A 21,626-nucleotide genomic window follows, 5' to 3' on the forward strand; every position below is an offset into this window, starting at 1 on the left:
TCGACTCGTTCGAGGCGCGTACATTACCTCAGTTATTACTTACGTGGACAATCGCGATAAAAGGAGCTTCGCAACAACCACGACGCGCGCTACCACGCGACGACCCGCTCGTTCGAGAGAAATCGCAGAAACGGACCGAAAGAGAGACGCGAGGTAACGGACACGTGTCATACACGTTCGCATACATAACATATATACGTACATACATGCACGCATGCACACAAACAAACACGTACACGCGTACAGGATGGACAAGAAGGACGCGCGCGCGCGCGCGCGTACAGGACACATACATACACGCAAGCACACACTTTATAGTGTGTGACCTCCATCGCACTAACAAATGCTAACAATTGTCAGAATCAGGGAAAGGGGTGCTCCACCCCCACCCCCACCCGCCTCGTCGACATCCTCCAACGTGCATTTGAGGAAAAGGTAAAATATTCAAGAACAGCTTTCAGTCGACCAACAAGTAAAGAATAATTACGAAACGGCCGAGAGAAGCCACGAGCCTAATTGCTGATTCGAACGTTGTTCTTTTTTTTTCGTACACGAGACGGATTTCTAATTAACGGAACGTTATCGTTTTGCATTCACGATTCGAAAATTTCCTCGTCTCACGAATCACCATGGCGAGGCTCGTTGCTTTCTTCGGCACGTTGGATTCACCTACGAGTATTGTGCTGCCACGTGTAGACAGCATTTTCGCTATGCTTGTAACCCCTTCTTAGTTCGTATTCGCACTGCTTGCTTCGTACGCACCATTTATCCATTCACGTATTCTACGTAACATTAACGTCCAGCTAATAATTTCTCCGAGCTCTGTGTATAACCGTGAATCGTGATCACACACCAACCGTCATAGTATTCTCATTGCCGCCATTAGCGATTCTCACACTCATCACCATCGATCTTCTCGTGCCCAGCAGCCATCATCGTCCGCAACGAGATCCACGAGAAAACGGCTCTCGAGCTTTCGCGACCTCGCCCTCCCGCACCTTCTCGGCACGGTTTAGAGTCGACCGAACGATTCCTCGATCGTCGGTCGGCCGATAAGGCGCGGTAACCAGGCCAAGAATTCGGGCGCGGTCGCGAAAACTCGCCGAGCTACGGTCCAAGTGTACATAAAAGATACGTTATCGACCCTCCCACCCTCCAGCCCCCCTAACCCCCAGACTCTTAGGCTAAGATCCATTTTATATCGTGTATATATATGTATATGTAGGTATGTATACACCATACCCGTAAAAGTCAATCGAGTGAACGACCACCACCAACCGAGTAACTACTCCTAGAAATCAGTAGCAGACTATCTGGAAACTGGACTCACGCTTCAGCGTCCTAGACCCCGATTAACCGATCCAGATCCACCCTGAATTTTGATTTCTGCTCGCGGAATGGCTGTCGCGTATCACCATCGGATCCACGACTCTCGTCCAGAGAGATCGTCGTCAGCCTGCCCGCGAGCAGAACACTCGAGACGTCTGTATATGTGTGTGTTTTATCGTTTTTCCAATTATTCGATCATCCGTGTACATATTGCGTATCTCGATATCTAGCTAACCCACCGTACGAACCGATCCAGGGCAGCGTGTAACGTTACTGGAGTGGTACCGATGAACTCGAAGCTGCTGCTCTTTATGCACCTGAAAACGCGGAAAAACGAAGGCGCCTGACCATACTTCGAAGATAATATCCTATCGAGAAATAGCGCCTACGTTCTTTCGCGTATCTACCGTTCCTTAGACACCCGATCAGCGGGCCTCTGTAGATCCCCAGAACGAACTCCAGGTCTTTGGTTCGCCGCGTAGCGTTCCTCGCTACGATCTCCCCTACCTTCGACTCTCGCCCCTAAAACCCTCCCCCTCACCCTGCCCCCCCCCCACTGACGCTGAATTCTCGACAGGGGCACCAATCCACTGGCGCCGGACGCGGTGGACTTGACGCAGCTGACCTCGGTCAGCGAGTGGCTGGCCTCGATCAAGATGTCCCGGTACGCGGACAGCTTCGAGAGATCCGGTGTGACCACCCTGGAGGCGGCCGCCCGCGTCACCGTTCAGGAGTTGACGGCGCTCGGAGTCACGCTCGTCGGACACCAGAAGAAGATCATGAACAGCGTGACGGCGCTTAGAGCGCAGATGTCCGCCACCTCGCAGGGCTTTCTCGTGTAACCGCGGGCACGGACGACAACGACGACGATCATTATACGCGGATCGATCCTGAGGTCGACGGAGCCAGGTGTCGTCGACCACGACGACGACGATTCATCACTGTCTCACCGATCATCCACTCGGCAGGGATCGTTCGTTCGAGACGATCTCACGCCGCTGCGGGGGGGGGGAGGGGGTTCCATCGTGTTGGACGACGATCCTAGGCGGTGTTGTACATCATCCTAGTCAGGACGACAGACCAGAACAACGCGTTCTCGTAGAAACGAGGCATCGTTCGCCACAAGCGAGGAATCGAAGAACCCCCGAGAAGAGAACCAACCGCGCACACATTCCACCGATCGAGCTCAAAGAGGTGGCCTTGTTCCACCCCCTCGAGACGACGGAACACCGCCCCAGGACTTTTCGTCTCTCCCGACGACTAAGTAACGTCACCAACGATCGTATAATAGACCACGACACGGCCTAAAAGACATACAACCGAGCGAACCCAGCTGTAGTCGGCCTCTTCCCGTCGACTTTTCTTCCCTGCCTCTAACCTAGGAAAGAACCGTGCACGCGACGATACCCTCGCGAGGTACACACGCCCGCGACAGGTATCGCGCTCGACACTCAGGGGAATCGACCCTCTACGACCCATTTCCCCACACAGACAGACCATTCAACGAAAGCCTGTTCTCTACTCACCGTCGAGACTGTCCAACGCGCGAACTGAATCTTTGCTCACGCAACCGACGCAGACCCCGAGACCCGCTCGAAAACGGCCTCGATTTTGCTAATCGCGACGAGGACTTCATCCTTTTTCATCGACCAACTCCTCCATCCATCCATCCTCCATTTCCCCGTTTCTATACACCGTTCCCACCGATCCGTTCTGTCACGGTGTTGTCCTTTCGCGTCGGACGGTGATCGAGCCGATCAACCGCGAGCACGATCTCGAACGGTAGAGACCATTGCGTCGAAAAAACTGTTCGTACACAAGCTGTACCTCGATTCTATGCATCCCAGAATGATGAATATACGGTTATGGCCGTGGTAAACTGAAGGGACACACGTGAAGCCGCAGGGGTAGTCGTCGACGATATCCTTCAGCGGCTCTTGAATTTTTCCTCTAACTGTACTCTGTAACGGAAAAACGTGACTTCGTGAAATTCGTTTGTCTATTTTCAATCGTACTATTTATTTATACGAGCAATTTTTTATTATATTGCCGATAGAATTACACCGCGTAAGAAGAAAGGCGACCCGTCGTCGTCATGCGATCCTAAAATTTATCGCAAGCTTCCACGGCACAAACGATACAAACGTTCGCGAAAGAGACAGACTTTCTCTCTCTCTCTCTCTCTCTCTCTCTCTCTCTCTCTCGGATAGAGAAGTCAGCGAGTGACCCAATAATGCGAATCGGTGTAATTCGAATAATTCGGAATCGGACACACACGACTGCCGGTAGCGTATTATCCTCGTCTGGGTGTATTATCGTTCGCTGTCCGCGTAAGATAGCCATCGTCGAGGAAGGGGAACCATGTGCCAATGACGGGAGATAAAGGGAGAACGAGCGTGCGCGCGTGGTATGTAGGGGAGAAAAGCGCGGAGAAAATTGGGGAGAAACATAGATTTTTTATTGGGAGGATAAACGAAGCGGAAGAATCGTCGTACGCGTCCCCCGACAACGTGAACATATCAAGGCGTATATCGAAGGAGGGAAAGGAAAAGCAAAATCGATTGCTCGAGAGAGAAGAAAAAAAGAAAAAAAAATGGAGACGAGGGACGATGATAACGGCGCGCGCGTCGACGATTAGAGAATGAATTTTTCTTTCAGACGATCGCGACCGAGTCGGTTAGAGGGGGAATCGAGGCTCGTTTCATCGCGACGGATGGTCTGTATCTCGTTGGACCCGCGTTCGCTGATTTTTAAGACTGCTACACCCCGGGAGACACCCTTGTCGAAAGACGAACACGCTCGTCGATGAAAACGCTTCCCAGTGTGTCCGCCGCGGACCAAAAGGGAATTTTTATTCTTAATTTAACGAAATACGATATAGGGATATAGTTGGAAGGGGGCCGAGGCCGCGATGGACCGCGTCGAAAAACCCTCCCGACATTATGTATATGTATCAGCCTACTTACCCATGAGAGACGGCGGTTCGGAAAAATTAGGGGGTGAACCGAGAGCGGAAGAAAACGAGATTAGTTTGGCCGGTTTTTCGGATCGATCCATGCCGCGTCCTCGAGCCTTTCGATTAGATGATTCGTACTCTCCTCGAAGTCGCGTTCCGTTCGCATTCGAACAAACGCGACGACGGAAGGGTCCTGGAGGCTCGAGTTCGTCGTGCGGCCGAGCGGAACGGAACGAAATGCCGCGCGGCGACCGCGAGTCCTCCCTGTTTCAAGGGAGAAACGGGAACCCGGTAAGCTACTGGAAAGAATGGCGACGATTTAAGAAGCAATAAGCGAAATACACGCAAATGCAGATTTTTATATAGAGAATGTTAACAAATTTCAGAAAGATATTAATTATCGATAGCGCTATCTTCCTAAATGTTCGTATTAAAAAAAAACGAAAGAAGTTGAGGTGAAGAAGAGCGTTGCGAGGTGACGTGCGACGTGCGGCCTCCCAGCCGAACGAAAAGAACCCGTCTGAAAGGGAACGCTCCGACGACGGCCGAATTAAACGAAAACGAACACGAGACACGGGCGTAGCGAGAAAGCTTTCGTTTTGCTCGGCCGGGGAGAGCTTGCCGATAAAACGCCAAACCGACGGAAAAGGTTTTTAAGAACTCTTTCAGCTGTAACTCTTTGTGTCTAGCGACGAACCTGCGAGTGCGACCTGAAGTTTTGAGAATGTCGATAGTTTCAGCGGATTTAATATTTAGATTTCATAGATCTCTATCGATATTACACACGATCGTAGGCACGAAACGAGCAGATGATAATTAGTTAGAGCGTAAAGGATATCTTATTAGAGAGACCTTTTCGATTTCCACTTTTGAGTATTTCGATTTTTCGAACCAGGCCCGACTCAGGGCTAACCCACCCACACCCCTCTTCTTCTCCAATCCTCCTAATTACCCGACAGTAATCGTCTCTGTTTCTCCCTACTTCCTCCTCTTCCTGCACCTCCTCCTTCTCCTCCTCTTCTTTTTCTTCTTTTTCTTCATTTTCTTCATTCTACAGTTGTTCCACTAACGACCGCCCTACACTTTCAAAGCTTTCGATCGTACTTCGTGTCGATGTATTTACGTTGTATCTTTCTCTCTCCTTCTCTCTCTGTTTCTCTCTCTCTCTCACTCTTTCTCTCTCTCCTTTTATCTCTTAGAGCCTTTTCCATATCCTAGAGATGAGGATTCGAGACAAGAGAAGGAAGAGCGATAGAAAAGATAAAAGTATGTCCGTTAACGTAAATCAAAAGTCTCATCGATTCTCGCGCGAACGAACATGTATCGGTTGTTTCTTCCTAAACGCCAAACCCCGCGTACCATTGGTTCATCCACCTGTTTCTTATTATTCTTATCATTACCGTTATTAGTTGCGGCTTCTGTTCGTGCAAGTAATCCATAAACGCTCTTTCTGTCGAAGAAACGCAGCGCGACGGACAAACGAAAGAGAGAATTCATCGGAGAGCCTCGTCCTGTAAACGAAAACCCGAGCCACACCATACCCACTCTTCACCCCCTTTTTTTACTTAATGCCTTTTTTACTCGATTAACACTTTTTTCTGTACTACTATTTATTAAAAGCAAAGAAAGCCTTATTTATTGTTTAGAGATCTGACTAAATTAAAACGAACGTTCTAATTGTCGTAGGTTTATCTACTTACCTTCGCTAGAATTATGCGAAAGGAGACGAGAGAAAGAAAGAGAATACGCAGTTATTTCCTTACCACGGTGCTTTTCGAAAAGCTCCGCCCTATTGTATAGAGAACAAAAAAATACCAAGAAACAGTAAAGAAAAAAGGGACGAATGGTTGTAAAAACGGGAACCACACAACATCATAGATACGATCGTCGAGTCTCTAAGCAGCTATGTTATCGATTAGTTAAGCGTTTTCATTTTTCTTTTTTTTTCTCTGTAAGCGACTTAGCGCGCGTTGTTTCATTCTCCGCCATTTTGTTTTCCGTTTGTTTCGGGTTTCTCTTTTTTTTCTCTTTTTTGCCACCGGTCTGTTTACAGCGAACTTTGTCAAAGTACCTGCTTCGAAAACGAAAAGCAAACGAAAGAAGAAAAAAAGAGAAAGGAAAGTGTAAAAGTTAAAAAAACATTATATTGAAAATTCGCGAGAAGACAAAGCACACAGGTACCGTCCCGTATATATTATAAATAGCTCGCAACATAACTATCACACGTACACGCATCATAATTTATGTATACTCGTGGAACAGCGTTCTCACAAACAATTGGTTCAGCGAAATCGCCACCGTGTGTCCTCGATTCATTGTAAGAAAAGTATATGCGAAAATGAATAAAAAAATATGAAGACAATGCGACAAAGCGCAACAGATGCAATAAGAGGGTTAATGTCGACAAATTTTGGAATGTGTCTAAAAACATTTTTCCTATGGTGTTGTCAAGACGATGTTGAATGTAAATAAGATATAATAAATAATATACCTTATACGATGTAAAATTAAAGGTGTTTTGATCTTTACACTTTTCCGTAAATAAACGTTAAAAATAAAGTACCTGAAAAACAAAAATTTTGCCAAAATTATAGTAGCCACCTGGTGGCAGAAATTATTTTTTTTTATATAAATTGTAGTTAGTAATAGGAGTGGATTAATTACTGGGTTGAATAAATAATGCATATGTACGATTTTACTGTATTTAACTAAGACTGTTTGCCGATCCCTCTGGTTTCTATTGAGAAGCCAGATATCGGACGTGTTTAGTCTTTGCCTGGTAAGTAGGATTCTCGTAAATAAAGAAAATCTACTAACCACCGTCCGGTAACTAATAAATCTACTAACCACCACCTCGTAAATAAAGAAAATCTACTAACCACCGTCCGGTAACTAATAAATCTACTAACCACCATCTCATACATATAGAAAATCTACTAACCACCGTCCGGTAACTAATAAATCTACTAACCACCATCTCATAAATATAGAAAATCTACTAACCACCGTTCGGTAACTAATATATCTACTAACCACCATCTCGTAAATATAGAAAATCTACTAACCACCGTCCGGTAACTAATAAATCTACTAACCACCATCTCGTAAATGTAGAAAATCTACTAACCACCGTTCGGTAACTAATATATCTACTAACCACCATCTCGCAAATAAAGAAAATCTACTAACCACCGTCCAGTAGTTACTGTGTGTTAGTGGTTAGTAGATTTTCTATATTTACGAGATGGTGGTTAGTAGATTTTGCAGTTACCGGACGGTGGTTAGTAGATTTTCTATATTTACGAGATGGTGGTTAGTAGATTTTGCAGTTACCGGACGGTGGTTAGTAGATTTTGCAGTTACCGGACGGTGGTTAGTAGATTTTGTTTATTTACGAGATGGTGGTTAGTAGATTTAGTAATTACTGGACGGTGGTTAGTAGATTTTCTTTATTTACGAGACGGTGGTTAGTAGATTTTCTTTATTTACGAGACGGTGGTTAGTAGATTTAGTAGTTACTGGACGGTGGTTAGTAGATTATGCAGTTACTGGACGGTGGTTAGTAGATTTTCTATATTTACGAGATGGTGGTTAGTAGATTTATTAGTTACCGGACGGTGGTTAGTAGATTTTCTTTATTTACGAGATGGTGGTTAGTAGCCACTAACCACCGTCCGGTAACTACTAAATCTACTAACCACCATCTCGTAAATAAAGAAAATCTACTATCGAAGAAGTTTTGGATTTAGTTCCAACTTTCGCCACCCACTTTTTGGGGGGCGCCACTAGTATGTCCCATGAATCCCAATTTCTCAGGGACTCCGTATGGTGAGTTCGTGGGGTCATAGAACCCCCGGTAGACGCGTCAGGGACCCTATCCGCTGAGAACGTGGGGTCATAGAACCCCCGGAGCTGGTGCCAAATACCCCGTCCGATGAGATTGTGGGGTCATGGAACCCCGGGTGGAGTAGGTGTGCACATGTGTGTGTACATGCGTGTGATAAATCACCGTTGGTGATTTTGCTTGCCTCTCTAGTCTCCACTAAATCTTGAATCTCACATCCTGGGTTGCGGTTCTGTAGGGACAAACAAAATAGGCTAATTACACACACATCTTTGTTATATTTAGGACATTTATATTGTACATTGTTTGATAAAAAAGTATGGCAGATGACGATTTTGATGGAGACGAGTAAGTAAAGATAACGTACAATGCCAGTCTTAATGATCACAACATAACCTACAAATGTAATAACAATATAAAATTAAGGCAATGTAAGATTGAAGAAATTATACTTCTTTTTGTATGTACATGTAGAGCTTAATACTGTATCATACTAATCATAGTTCCAAGTGAATATGCCAGTAATACAGAATTATCTGGAATGATTGTTATGCTGAATTTCATTTTTTGCAGAGTAGCAGATGACTTTGATGATGTCGATGATGATGACAACATTGAGTTAGAGCCTCAAGAAGAAGATGGAGAGAATATAGAACTGTTGGCTGCTGGTGAAGCTACTGGTGGAGTGCAAAGGTCAAAACGGATTACAACAAGATACATGACAAAGTAAGTCACTTTAGAATTTGCTTCTATAAAGGGTGCGTATATGAAAATGGTAATTGTATATTTACAGGTATGAGCGGGCAAGAGTGTTAGGGACAAGGGCATTACAGATAGCCATGTGTGCTCCAGTAATGGTAGAGTTGGAAGGAGAAACAGATCCATTACAAATTGCAATGAAAGAATTAAAGCAGAGGAAAATTCCAATAGTCATAAGACGTTATTTACCTGACAACAGTTATGAAGATTGGGGCATAGATGAATTAATAATCATAGATCATTAAGCTTTAATTTACTCCTGCACATTTCAGCTATAGCAGTTTAAAATAATTTAAGAAGCATTGAAATATATTGTATCAATAATATTTCAATTGTTGTAAGACCAGTTTGTACAAAAAATAAATACATAAATAAACTTTGTTTTCATGTAACTGAATAATTTACCTGTTTGTAACACCCCTTACTAGAGACACAGAGAATAGAATTAATGTGTAACTGGTAAGAAAAGTCACCAAAGGTTAGAAACCATTATGTCAGATTAAAATATTTCTAAATTCCCGTGTACCCAAATATTAATGAAATATGCGACATATTATTTAAACAGATAATAAACCATCTGAATTAGTACATGGAAGCTGCGAATCATCTTATCCCGAGAGTCACCATATCAATTATAGATAACAGTAAGAGTGATTCTCAATATATAAAATGCAGAATCTACCAGTGCAACAAGTTTATAAGTAATTGTGGGAATTTATTTAAATAGATCACCGTGGTCGATTGAATATAATATTTGAATTCTTTTAGTACGTGTGTAATATGACGTGGTAAGTAAGTTAACTTGTCCACGAATCCATATTAATTCAAAGAGGTTAACACAATAATATTTGCAATTATTATAATTCGCATAGGAATCCTTTAAAAAAGAATCACTTAACACAGAGACCTACACCAGCACAGTCTCTGTTATCCCATGCAGAGGATAGGGAGCTTGATATTGCTGTTCAAAGACTCATTAAGTATGTACTCATACAACTAAATAAATACTTATTAAGTGATTATTAAATTCATTAAAATATTGTGCAAAAGTAATATTTGTCTTATTCGTACTTCTTATTTCCTTAAAGTCTTGAAGATACAATTAGAAAACTGATAAAAGAAATGAAGAAGTATATAGAAGCTGTTCTGAATTTAGATCGAGCAGATCGAAGACTGACAGTAAATCTGACCACGTGTGGTCTAGCTCATCTCAGTGATGAATTTAGGAAGATAGTAGAAGACTATCACTCTGTTACAACACAGGTATGTTTACATGGTAAATCCCTTGCATATTCAACAAAGTTAAGTTTCCCTCTTCATTAAAAGGTTGGAGAGACTGTGCAAGAAATGGCAGTTCTTTGTCAGAAAACTTTCATTGAACCTTTGAAAAAATTACGAGACGAGTTTGCTTTAATAGCTGCCGCAATAGCTAAACGTGAAGAGCTAGTCACTAATTGGAAATACTCTTACAATCGAGTCAAGAAGTTACAGGAGAAGAAAGACAGAACTGCTAATCACATTGCAAAGTTAGAAAGAGAACGAAGGACAGAAGAAGCAGTTGCAAAAGACCTGAAGACTTTCCATGCTCAATTGCTTATTGAATTGCCAGCGTTTCTAGACAAGAGATTAGAATACATTAAGCCCAGTGTACACGCTTTAATCACGATACAGTTAGACTACTATGGGAGCACGACAAAGTTATTCACACATTTAATGCCAGTTTCAAACGTTTCGGGATCGCCATCCAGTGCCATGGTACCCGAAGACGAGTATCAACAGTCAGTGGTTAATGAGATAAACAGAATAAGAGCTCTTATCATTGTCAAGAATCATTAAATGTCTGGAACAGTTTACTAACAATTCAATGAAATATAATACTATAATTACTGAAAGGACTGGATATGGACATGGAATTGGCATGGAGGTACGAATGTATTTATCAAATGGCAGTATTTACACTGATATTGTAAAAGTATTGGTAGATTTAAGCTGGAAACATTCCTTGATTTCTTTTCCAATTCGCACCTGAACGACGATTGTGATTACCACGTGTCGCTTTGTGAGCGTTCTTCTCTTGCCTACTGTACATGACGTTCTTCTCTTGCCCTTGACCCTTCGGTTTACCTGTGTAATGAAAAGTACGCATACAATTGTTAACTTTTTAGACACAGCCTCAGTACAAGGTTTACAATTTAACGTGAAAACATTACGATAACATCAGAGGTTTAAGGCTTACCCCCTGTTGACAGAACGTTAGGATCATTTTTTCAATAGGACATGGATTACACCCGTCTCAAAAATAACCGTCGTAGTATGTTAATAAATAAAATTTACCAATCACATTGGTTGAACCTCTCCTGCCTCGTACAGTTTCCATTCGCTGATTAGCTTTAGCGCGTAACTCAGCCGGGTTCGGTATAAAACAGTCTCTGCCATTTTGTTCTGGCCCTGCATCATCATCATCCTCCGATTCTATTTCGTTAACTGTTTCAATATTTTGCTTTTCACGGAGTATCTATAATTGCGGGAAATATCTTTAATTAATTCATACATCCGAATGTACTGATATTGTTAAGCTAAAAGGGAGCACAAACTCTAGGTGTAGTAAAGGGTCGGGAATCAATTTCAACGGAATTATTTTCAGCACCGCGTATGTCATGATCATCGTATGTGTCGTCATATTCGTCGTCGTACTCATCCGGAACGAGGTCGTAACTGTAACAAGTTTTGTTTCATGTTAAGTTTCACGAAATTAATGTAGTTTCATCGATGTTATTGTACACGGTTTTTATTGGCAAATAAATATTTTTTTATATATCACATTACTGAGTAAAAGTGAATCACTTCTATTCATTCTTTGATACTTACTTCTTCAGCATATAATCTTTAGACACTTCGATGACTTTATGATTTTTAACACGAACGTGATCATCATTATCCTTGAACAGATTCAGAGTTTCAATATCTTCGTTCGCTGATACTTCCTACAAGAATTAGACAAATTGTCGTACGCGTTGGGTAATACAAAATTACTGTTCATACACACGAAGTGAGGACGTTGTTTGAATACCATGTAATCGGGTGGTGGATTGTTTATCACAGCTTTTAAGTCCTGTAATTCTTTCAATTCGGGATGTAAAGTTTTTTCCAATACAGCATTTACCACAGCCACAGTATCGTTATCGTAATATCTCAAGCACATCTATGCAAGGATGACTTTTGTTACACACACTTTTACATATATAGCAACGTTTCTTCTTTACAATGTCAAAATTATTACCTCAATAAATTGTTCATCTAGATCATTGAAGAGATCTTTTATTTCAGAAATTTTGCATGCTAACTCATCAGAGTGTTTCGTCATAGGTTTTTTCTGATTTTGAGAATGTATATTGATAGTAGATATTGGTAATTGACTTTGAACACCACTTGGTCCAGCCACAGCTTCCTATAAAAAACAATGTTTTGAGAGAATTTTAAAAGAAATTTTTCTTACGCCTCTTCTACTTACATCTGTTTGATTAGAGGAAGCAGTATATGGAACAATGGATTTTCCAGTAATGGCTCTTATTGATCGCGATATGTAATCACATTTTACTGTATCACTAAATGTTTGTTAAGTATTGAATCAGTCACAATATATTAATGTTTTAATTAAGATAATATGATTATATCGATTTAAAAAAGGATACACCACTTCAGGGCAAATGGAAGTCAATGTTTCCAGATCAGATGTAACTGGATAAAATTGGTCATAATCTGTAATGAATTCTTTCTCAGAAATGGCATTTGTTAAAAAAATAAGATATTTTTCCACTTGTTCTTTTACTTCCCCTTCTGATACTGTGTTTCTAAACATAAATCCATAATTATGCGCCTCTTTCATTGTTAACATAGAATACACTGTTAGTACTTTAAATATACATACATACACACACACACACGCACGCACGCACACACACACACTTACATGTTATCTTGTACATTTTGTATGGAATCATATAAAATAATTCGAAAATACACACACACACGCACGCACACACACACACACACACTTACATGTTATCTTGTACATTTTGTATGGAATCATATAAAATAATTCGAAACAGATTCAATATTTCAATCCTCGATACATCTAATCGATGTTTTATCTCTATATATTCTGGCATGTCGTCATCATTACGTCTTACCTTATCTAAGTTTTTATACATTTCAGGTATTACGTTTTCATATATTGAAACAATTCTAAGTAACAATAGATAAAAGAGACAATTAAAAAATGGCCAGAGCAAGTGAAATTGTTAATTAATATACTCACTTGTTCATAAAATCCTCTCTCTGAAACATACTCACTGCTAGAGGATAATTTTTTAAGAACACTGTAATTGTTGATGATGTATCTAATACATATATTATCAGATCCTGTAACGTAAATAATGTCAGTTTTTTAGAACCGGTATCTTGTTTGGACAGTAAAACTGCTTCACCAGTATTATGAACAGAACAATGACCAAACTTCGTTTCAACATTTTCAAGGGCCTAAAGAAACAATAACAATGTTCAGTTCAATTTATAGAGCCATTAATTATTTTAAATATATTCATGTCTCACCTGTATGAGACAAGGAACAACTTTCTGTAAATCATTATTGTATTGTGGCTCTAATGCAAACAAACAGGTTAAAATTTTCTTCACTACTTGCTCATTTTCCCTGCCATAAAGCTGACAGAGATCAAAGATAATGGGTATTGTAAATATATACTTTTCATATAATAAATTTCCAAGGAACTTTTTGCCCATATACTCCCCAGGGCTGTCCTTGTTTGTAATAAGACGAGTGAAAACCACAAGTACATAGTAGCTGAGTGTTTCTAAAAGTTCCAACATTTCTGGATACTTTGGGAAATACTCTAAATCATAAAATGGCGGTGCTCCTTGTAGAAAAGATACCAATGCATCTACTATTGAGGTATTGTATACAATGTTCGACCAGAATCTAAATAAATAATTTATAATAAACAAGGTGGGCATAAAAGCCTTTAATGATTCTGCTATTATAAATCAGAATTGCTTTCTAATGTCATGGAAGAATTAATAAACATTTTTAATCTAGAATAATCACATATGCTCACCTAAAAAATGGAAGACTAAGTAACCATTTTAAATCATTGATCATGTAATTACAGACTTCCATCCAACGTTCCTTTGCCCCAATAATGTCTGAACCATCTTCATTATAAATGTTAGGGGATTCGTAATATAAAAAATAACGATCATCTATCCACCTATTACTCTACGAAAAAGTATATAAACTGAAAATTTTATGTATTTATACTAGTCTAACATTTAATTTTATAAAAACAGTAATAAAGTTTATCAGTCTCCATTTTATTTAAAACTTGATTGAATCTTTAATGAATTAAACAAATTTCTAGTTAATTCCAGTTCCTGTACATTAATTCATAAGAATGTAATTTGCAATCTACTTATTACAACTATTTTTAAACAATGTAAAACAATCGACTACTATAACTTATAATCAAGGAGTGAAGATAATACAATCTGTTAATGAAATAAGTATGTAATTCCATTTGATATCTTCGAAAACATTTTTTATATGTGAACATACCAGAGCATCAACGTATTCCACAACACCGTCGGACTTAATCTCTAATTTTAATTTTTCCAAGGGCAGGTGGTCAGGATTCTGTGAAACAAATGAAAACGTTACGCGGCGGTATTAGAATTATTACAATAACTCTAACCTCCTGGAACCAGTGATTATTAAAAGAAAGACAAAATACGAATAATTGACGACAAAATTACCACGAATGGCTCCATATTCTTGTGTGCGTGCTGCATTTTTCGTCATAAATACCACAATCGTTGCTAAATAGCTCGAACCACAATTAAATTAATAGTGAAACAACTGCAGTACCACTGAACACGCAACGAACACGATCGTATATACTTTGATCGACTAACCTACATTTATGAAACAAAAGCCGGGAAGAATTGAGAATCGGGTAATTCCCGCGAAACAAACGTAATGATTCTGTCATGAAATTGGTAGCCCCGTAAAAATTCCTATGACTGTTCGACAACTTTGAAAACAACGGGGTATATGGAGGTTATATTGTTGACATTCTTTTAACCCTTCTAACTACTGTCAAATTTACAGAGACTGCGAAATCTTGTGTTTTTAAATTCAATTTTTTCGTAATGTCTGAGAACACTAAATTCTTTTTTCGACCAAAAGTTAGATTTTGTCAAACAGATGCCGATGAATTAAATAAAGAGGAATTAAAAAATTCAACAGATCAAAAAAATGCAAACCACCTGAGTAAACCGAAAATTAGAAGTATTGTAACTTTGGATAAGCCTATTATTTTATTGAAATCAGATATAGTGTCTAACAATCTTCAAAGTAAAATTTCAAAGAGTTCTGATTGTACTAAAAAAATTGAATCACCACCAGGATGTAATAATGCAACTGATTCTTGTACAGAAGAAATTGCTTCTCCTTTAATTAATACTTCTTGTAAAGCTGGAACTCAGAAACCATTAAGTAATTTAAATAATAGTCAATGTGCCAAATTAAATTCTAAAGAGGCTGACAAGAACAAACAATCTGATAAATCTTCTATTGATACTACAGCAATTTCTTTGGCACCTATTGTACAAGAAGAAACATTGGATGAAGTTCTTAAGTCACAGAACTCTGTTAAGTCTGCTATTGTAAAGAGAGACTACATGAAACGTAAAAAGGGGAAAGAAAATGATGCATTGATGGCTAAAAAAAATATTAATAGTACCACTAAAAAAAGTTCAGATTCAAAGATTATAGTATGCAAAGTTAAACCTTGCTTAAGTAGTACTGACAGTAAAAAAATGAACGAATCTAGAGCATCTACCATTTCATTTGCATCCAGAAAAGCAAAAACAAAGTCTGTTGATGTGATGCCATGTCATAAATATGGTACAGTAACATCTAGGACTAAGACTTCCCATGTAAAAAAGATTATGATAAGGGATGTAGCTGGTCCCAAAGTAAAACCTTACATTGGACCAGGAGTACCACGTAAAAGACAAGATGTGAAAGGTCTAGATACTGATAAAAATGCTTCTACAAAACTACATACATCTGGTGAAAAATTAGCAAGACCAGAGTACAATTCAATAATGTGTACAATTAATAAATTGAATGAAATGAAGCAGGAGAAAGTTGTAGTTGACTTTGAGCATTTAGGAGCATCTTATAAGAATTTTATAAATCGAAAGGTATGTATAAAATTCTTACAACAGAGCATCAGAAAATATCTTCTTTTCTTTTACAGATTTCCAGTGCCTTGGATTTCCCTCTTGATGAAGCTGTCTACAAAAATTTAATGGACTTGTCCATAGATGAGAAACAACTGCCTAGCAGATTAACTCGTAGTAAGGATCCAGAGCCACGGCAAAGAGACATTGTACCAATACTGTCAGACTTCTTCAAACCAGAATCGACTGAAGAATATTGTACTGCAGTATCTATTAAACCAAGGGCAGCAGAAGTTGTAGACAGTTGGAATCCTTTCAAAATAAGTGATAAGATATTTGAATGGAAACATCGTTTGGACCATGTATAACATATTCATTCATTTTTATACATAAGTTATTTATTAATTGCTATTTGGAAAACACTTACTTTGGTAGAAAGCATCTTTTGATAAAATGTGACGAATTTATTATACTAATAATAGTAGTAATGATCGAATTACGTTACCTCAATAGATATTCTGTGGATATATGTTGAGATTTAAAACGCGGTACAAAGCAATATATACAATAAACCATTTAATATACAAATAATGTTTCATGTTTCATATGAAATTCTTATCAATCGACGCGAGTATATTTATACTACAAATCACGCGAAGCAACAAAGGATATAGTTATCGTATGACATACGCGATGAAAAAATAATACAAAATTCGTAACACATTTACACGAAAGAACTAGGTTGCATCCTCGACGGAAATCTCAGTAATCCAAGATAAGTTGAATCTATCGAATCAATTTACATTACATGTAAGAACAACGCTTATGCCTTTTCTTATAAGCCTCGACGGTTGTTAGTCTGTATAGTAAAGTCTCATTTACTTACTGATTATTCACGAGATTGATAGGTGTACAAAACAAATGCAATTTATCTACAAAAAGGATTTAAATTCTTATTATGGTCTTCATCGTCGTTATCATCATTAACGGTGTTAACACAATCCTCCTCGTCATCGTCTATGTCATCCGCGAATGGATTCTTCGATTGATCGGAGTCATTATCTGTTTCGAACGGATTGGTCGATACGATAGGTGTTTTTGGTGGTACGAAAGACTTCTGTACCGGCGATGATTTTGGCGGAGTATTACTTAACATAGGTAAATATCTCATGGGCACTGGTGAAGCTTTTTTCGAGTTTCCGCGGGGAGTTGACACACCGCTTCCGGTACCAGAGATATTCGCTTCTAACGATGAGGAATATACGTCTGATTTCGGGAAAGATCGCAAGCGATCCTCTGCCGCTGCGGGAACATTGTCAACGGGACGACGAGTCTCGGTTTTTCCTAATTATTTAAGATTCTAAAGATTATTCTGTACGTCAAGCAATAATAATAAGTTTTATTAAAAATTTATACGTACCGAGGATCGAATTCTTTCCCTCAGTCAATCTAATTCTCGCTTCCGCTCCCGGTCCATAATTCGGCTTTGGTTCCTCAAATTTCGTGGAGACTGTTGATAATGATTTATCTGTATCAGTGATCACCATTAACTTTTTAAACACTCCTCGGCCAAAGTAATCGGCAACTAACGAGAACGGATCTTCTGCTCGATCAAGCAAACTGTGAAACGTCTCGTGGAGATCTCGTGACTGTTCCTGTGCTTTTATGATGTCCAACAACATTTTGTTATTCGGTAAACAGGCTGGACATTCATTCTCGTTCTCGGAGAAACTTTCGAAACAGCTAAAGCGATAAAGAATAATTGGAATAACTCGAAAAGTTACCTCCGTTTCTTGTGTTAATAAACTCACTGTTGATGGTAAGAATGTTGACACATGAAATGTACCGATGGTAGCTCCAACTGATGATGGCACGCGCTGCAACGCGATGCTTGGAAGATGATCGTGCTGTTCTTAATGGATTCTATTTGTTCTCGTATTTTTAGAGTATCTGCTCGATACTTTTCAGTTAATTCTATGCCTGCTTGTGTTTGTTCGCGTTCCGTTCGCAGTACACTATTCAAGTAAATCCTGACATCCCCCAAGGTACAGGAGAGTGAGGTTGAAATCGCATCAACAACCATTAGCGGAGGTAAAAGTCTTTCTTGTGCTGTGGATAATGGATAATATGAACAATAACAATAATATCAGAAAAGTTGTATGACACGAATGAGAAAGAGATAACGATAGATTTCAACTACACCTATATAAGCTAGGATATCTGCGAGAAGCTTAGGAGGAGCTTCTTTGTTCCTGGCTACACTCCATAGTGCTTGGACCCATAGATTTGGATCCTGATGGCCAAATCGTTTGCAAGTAGCTAGAACTTGTTCACTGTCTCCTTCCCGTAAATGAAACCGTAATATTTCCTGATATCTATTGACAATATAAATCATAAGGCGGAGTTTCTAAACAGAATGTTATGGAAGTTACTTCAACATACAGTTTACTTTCTTCATAAAGGAACAGTAGACCGCGTCTGAAATTGTGTTGATGGCACAAAATTAAAATCTGATCTTTATCGTAACACGCCTCTGAGTTTTGCAGAAGCCGAACAATCTTCTGTTCATATTGCACTTTGGCGACATCATTGTCTAACGCTGACCACACGTGGAGGTAGTGTTCCACTAAAGTGTTATATACCAAAGTACTACACCTGAGATAATATATTTAGATTAGTATAACATGTACTACTCTTCTTTAATATTTAAGGTAACATACTTGGTATATGTTTTCACAAGATGCTCTAAGAACTCTACCAGCCGCTCTGAATGATTGAGAAACAGGTGAATATAATCCTCAGGCTTCGCTTTATCGATATCTTGATATGCCATGTTACCGTCTAAAGTTTCCTGAATGTAATATATTACTTGAGTTAGCTTTATTATGACATCCACGTGTTTTTCCTTGTTTACTGATCCCAGTTTTACCTGATCCACGAGAGGTTTATTGGAGGGCCTATAATTGGTACACAATGCTTTCAGAAATTGCGTAGACTCATCTGGCACATTTTCTATAAGAATCTTGCCGTACTTCTTCATGTTAGGCTCTGCCTAGAATATTGCAATAACATTAGCAATTTTTGATGAATCTTAAGGATGTACAAACATACTTCTTCGAACTCCAACGTTGCCATATACTCTAATGCTTTTTTGTATTCATGTTTGTCTTCAATTTGAATACGAAGATACCACTCGTGCCGACCATGCTTCTGAGCGAGAAGCAAAGCGTCTTCGGGTGATGCTTGACGACAGACTTTTATCGCAATGTCAACATCAAAATCGACCTCCCTATCTTTTGTCTAGAATTGTCATATAAAAAAAAGAACCATAAATTCCTGAATAATATTTAAATGAAATTATCAGTTTATTACCATGATGAACTCTTTCAATTTATCCGTATGATTTAGTTTTGTGTAACAGTTGAGCAACAATGTGGTATGATCCCCTGTTGCCTGACCGTTTTTATGCAAAGCTTGTAAGTAAGTTGTTAAATTATCGATATGCTGAGAGTCCAGGTATTTTCGGATCACATAAGAAGGTTCTAATTTTCCAATCGTTTTTATGTATTGCTCTATTGCACCAATGCGATCTCCTTTTGAATTCAAATGGTCCCCGAATTGCCGGAATATATCGGCAAGGCCATTAGCATCATACTGATGATTTTTGGCTATCCTAAGAGTTGTGCAATTTTAAATAATATTTGATGGTGCAAAATTAAAATTATATTATGTACCTTATAGATACGTCGTACAAATTTTTTTTTATGAGTAAGGCTAATTTAGACTGCAAGTCTTTTTCATCCAAGTGATAAAGTTTGCTGTCTCCACTAAGTATAAAAATCCCACCCCATTCTGATAACACAGCTTGTACAGAGAGCATCGATGCAGAAAATATTATGAACTTGTTCTGTATGTCCAGTACTGTGATTACATGTTTATCTACTCCTGGTGGTATTGGTTCTATTGTGCTATAAATATATAGATCTCACAGTTATGTTCGTTTTTTGTGAAACAATTAAAGACTTATTAGATTCTTGCCTTGGTTTTGCGGAGATGGTAGTGGTCGTTCTTGGAACATTAGCAGCTTCCTTAGCTATAATTACTAAGTAACTTCTGAACCATTCTAACATTATTTTCTGACCTTCTACCGCAAAGCAAGGACCTCTACCGTCAGGTGTATAACAATATATTGCCTAATACAAAACAGATTTATTAACGCAACGTTTATGGTGTACTTTGAAATAAAATTTTGATAAATTCAGTACATCATCGCGACCAATCATGAAGTGACTATCTTGCATAGACTCTGCAAGAACACTGCATTTCCTCTCACAACCCATAGTGTCCAAAGTAAATTTGAATTCCTTATCCTTTACAGTAACATCATATAAGAAGACACTGTTTGGTGTGGCGACAAACAAATGATCCTGTTTGTCTGTAGACCTTATTGCAAGGCCAGTGATAGAAAGAGTTGTATCTTTCAACACCTTTATCTTGTTCTTTCTTTCTCTGGTCAGGTCACCCCTAGGAATTAACAACACAACATCAAAAGTTCTGTTAAACAAGCGAAGGAATACAACTGATAAGAGCAACAGAGATTGGCTTTTTTATATCCAAACTTTTTAGCTCCTGTTAATACACAATCTACATTTACCTATAAAACATTATAGAGCCATCTTCAAACCCAATAGCCATTGTAGTCAAACTAGTATGCACGCACAAGGCAGTTGCAGGAACTGCCCTATAGTTTGGTATAGCCCTACTTATACGAACACATATTGTATTTAATTGTTTGTCTGCCTTAGCAATATTCCAAACTTTTATAGTAGGATTACAACCAGGTTCATCTTCCTAAACAAATATATATTTTCATAATAGTTATGTTTGCAACGAGTACACAGTAATTTTAAGAGAATACTAACACCAATGGTAAACAAGAAAGTGGAATGTTGAACCTGCTGAGCTAAGGTTAAGGTAATTTCGTATGCTCGAAAGGTGGTAACATCATAAGTTCCATTAACTAAATGCACATTTCCTATATTATCTCCAAAGACTAAGTTCCCGTTGCCGCTCGTGGCTGCCGTAACTTGAGCGTCCTGTTAACAGACCACACGTTATACTTTCGATCATCTAACCTGTACGAATCGATTCTATTTGAAGGATTCGGTTCGAATTAAAAATTAAAACTCACTCCAAGTGCTTTTGCAATCTTGCCTTCGTCGACCTCTTTCTTTAGGTCGAAAAAATTGAAGCGTCTCCACTGAAAAATAAACAGGACACTCAGAGTCGGGGCGTCATAACTGAGGTTACGTATAGAATTATCACGTTAAATAAATGAACAGAATGTCAGACCGACCTCAAGAAATGTCATGATGTATTCCAGTTATTTATGTATGCGTTGGAGTAGAGTACCGTTGACGCTGTGAACGAACAATTGCGAACAATGCTCGTACGCGCTCTCCTTTTTGACAGTTATCC

General features: G+C 39.1%; 6 protein-coding genes across 6 annotated transcripts in view; 4 read left to right on the forward strand and 2 right to left on the reverse strand.

Annotated features, from left to right (window-relative positions):
• The window catches only part of LOC107186786 (ephrin type-B receptor 1-B), a 60,967-nt gene extending 58,775 nt beyond the window's left edge, over positions 1 to 2,192 (forward strand). Inside the window, exons 15-16 of the mRNA XM_015574723.1 lie at positions 361 to 435; positions 1,907 to 2,192. Coding sequence (XP_015430209.1) covers positions 361 to 435; positions 1,907 to 2,171 — 340 coding nt within the window. The 3' untranslated portion in view covers positions 2,172 to 2,192. The remainder of the gene's footprint in view (positions 1 to 360; positions 436 to 1,906) is intronic.
• Positions 2,193 to 8,341: 6,149 nt separating this feature from the next.
• LOC107186809 (DNA-directed RNA polymerases I, II, and III subunit RPABC2) lies at positions 8,342 to 9,229 on the forward strand. The gene is made up of 3 exons (XM_015574748.1): positions 8,342 to 8,477; positions 8,703 to 8,855; positions 8,923 to 9,229. The coding sequence occupies exons 1-3, from the start codon at positions 8,449 to 8,451 to the stop codon at positions 9,131 to 9,133; spliced, it is 393 nt and encodes a 130-aa protein (XP_015430234.1). The 5' UTR covers positions 8,342 to 8,448; the 3' UTR covers positions 9,134 to 9,229.
• A 292-nt stretch (positions 9,230 to 9,521) lies between these two features.
• Positions 9,522 to 10,733, forward strand: LOC107186793. Its single transcript, XM_015574731.1, has 4 exons — positions 9,522 to 9,676; positions 9,761 to 9,868; positions 9,977 to 10,151; positions 10,215 to 10,733. Exons 1-4 carry the CDS (start codon positions 9,669 to 9,671, stop codon positions 10,722 to 10,724), a joined length of 801 nt encoding a protein of 266 aa, XP_015430217.1. The 5' UTR covers positions 9,522 to 9,668; the 3' UTR covers positions 10,725 to 10,733.
• Positions 10,734 to 10,853: 120 nt separating this feature from the next.
• On the reverse strand, positions 10,854 to 14,918 carry LOC107186794 (activating signal cointegrator 1 complex subunit 2). Its single transcript, XM_015574733.1, has 14 exons — positions 14,715 to 14,918; positions 14,518 to 14,595; positions 14,021 to 14,181; positions 13,500 to 13,884; positions 13,207 to 13,427; positions 12,948 to 13,133; positions 12,581 to 12,739; positions 12,400 to 12,493; positions 12,169 to 12,336; positions 11,959 to 12,090; positions 11,757 to 11,872; positions 11,483 to 11,603; positions 11,223 to 11,403; positions 10,854 to 11,012 (listed from the first exon to the last, which is right to left on the reverse strand). Exons 1-14 carry the CDS (start codon positions 14,748 to 14,750, stop codon positions 10,873 to 10,875), a joined length of 2,178 nt encoding a protein of 725 aa, XP_015430219.1. The 5' UTR covers positions 14,751 to 14,918; the 3' UTR covers positions 10,854 to 10,872.
• Positions 14,919 to 15,110: 192 nt separating this feature from the next.
• On the forward strand, positions 15,111 to 16,516 carry LOC107186787. The gene is made up of 2 exons (XM_015574724.1): positions 15,111 to 16,169; positions 16,226 to 16,516. Exons 1-2 carry the CDS (start codon positions 15,111 to 15,113, stop codon positions 16,514 to 16,516), a joined length of 1,350 nt encoding a protein of 449 aa, XP_015430210.1.
• Positions 16,517 to 17,076: 560 nt separating this feature from the next.
• Positions 17,077 to 21,555, reverse strand: LOC107186788 (vacuolar protein sorting-associated protein 11 homolog). The gene is made up of 16 exons (XM_015574726.1): positions 21,505 to 21,555; positions 21,340 to 21,408; positions 21,071 to 21,244; positions 20,803 to 20,999; positions 20,414 to 20,672; positions 20,187 to 20,341; positions 19,883 to 20,116; positions 19,521 to 19,821; positions 19,260 to 19,448; positions 19,078 to 19,200; positions 18,869 to 18,999; positions 18,591 to 18,803; positions 18,351 to 18,523; positions 17,960 to 18,257; positions 17,569 to 17,891; positions 17,077 to 17,492 (listed from the first exon to the last, which is right to left on the reverse strand). Exons 1-16 carry the CDS (start codon positions 21,517 to 21,519, stop codon positions 17,077 to 17,079), a joined length of 3,270 nt encoding a protein of 1,089 aa, XP_015430212.1. The 5' UTR covers positions 21,520 to 21,555.
• Positions 21,556 to 21,626: the final 71 nt, after the last annotated feature.

The sequence above is a fragment of the Dufourea novaeangliae genome, unplaced genomic scaffold (genome assembly GCF_001272555.1).
Source record: "Dufourea novaeangliae isolate 0120121106 unplaced genomic scaffold, ASM127255v1 scaffold90, whole genome shotgun sequence".
Taxonomy (NCBI): domain Eukaryota; kingdom Metazoa; phylum Arthropoda; class Insecta; order Hymenoptera; family Halictidae; genus Dufourea; species Dufourea novaeangliae.

What these genes read in the sequence shown, in the direction of transcription:
- LOC107186809 (XM_015574748.1), top strand. Translation starts at nt 8,449, where the DNA reads ATGGCAGATGACGATTTTGATGGAGACGA. An exon ending in GACGATTTTGATGGAGACGA is followed by an intron (nt 8,478 to 8,702) that starts GTAAGTAAAGAT and finishes CATTTTTTGCAG; the next exon opens with AGTAGCAGATGACTTTGATG. An exon ending in ACAACAAGATACATGACAAA is followed by an intron (nt 8,856 to 8,922) that starts GTAAGTCACTTT and finishes GTATATTTACAG; the next exon opens with GTATGAGCGGGCAAGAGTGT.
- LOC107186793 (XM_015574731.1), top strand. An exon ending in GCTGTTCAAAGACTCATTAA is followed by an intron (nt 9,869 to 9,976) that starts GTATGTACTCAT and finishes ATTTCCTTAAAG; the next exon opens with TCTTGAAGATACAATTAGAA. An exon ending in ATCACTCTGTTACAACACAG is followed by an intron (nt 10,152 to 10,214) that starts GTATGTTTACAT and finishes CTTCATTAAAAG; the next exon opens with GTTGGAGAGACTGTGCAAGA.
- LOC107186794 (XM_015574733.1), bottom strand. Translation starts at nt 14,750, where the DNA reads ATGCAGCACGCACACAAGAATATGGAGCCATTCGTG. An exon ending in TGGAATACGTTGATGCTCTG is followed by an intron (nt 14,182 to 14,517) that starts GTATGTTCACAT and finishes ACTTTTTCGTAG; the next exon opens with AGTAATAGGTGGATAGATGA. An exon ending in TCCATTTGCCCTGAAGTGGT is followed by an intron (nt 12,494 to 12,580) that starts GTATCCTTTTTT and finishes ACAAACATTTAG; the next exon opens with TGATACAGTAAAATGTGATT.
- LOC107186787 (XM_015574724.1), top strand. Translation starts at nt 15,111, where the DNA reads ATGTCTGAGAACACTAAATTCTTTTTTCGACCAAAAGTTAGATTTTGT. An exon ending in AGAATTTTATAAATCGAAAG is followed by an intron (nt 16,170 to 16,225) that starts GTATGTATAAAA and finishes TTTCTTTTACAG; the next exon opens with ATTTCCAGTGCCTTGGATTT.
- LOC107186788 (XM_015574726.1), bottom strand. An exon ending in CTTTCTTGTTTACCATTGGT is followed by an intron (nt 21,000 to 21,070) that starts GTTAGTATTCTC and finishes ATATTTGTTTAG; the next exon opens with GAAGATGAACCTGGTTGTAA. An exon ending in ACCATCTCCGCAAAACCAAG is followed by an intron (nt 20,117 to 20,186) that starts GCAAGAATCTAA and finishes ATATATTTATAG; the next exon opens with CACAATAGAACCAATACCAC.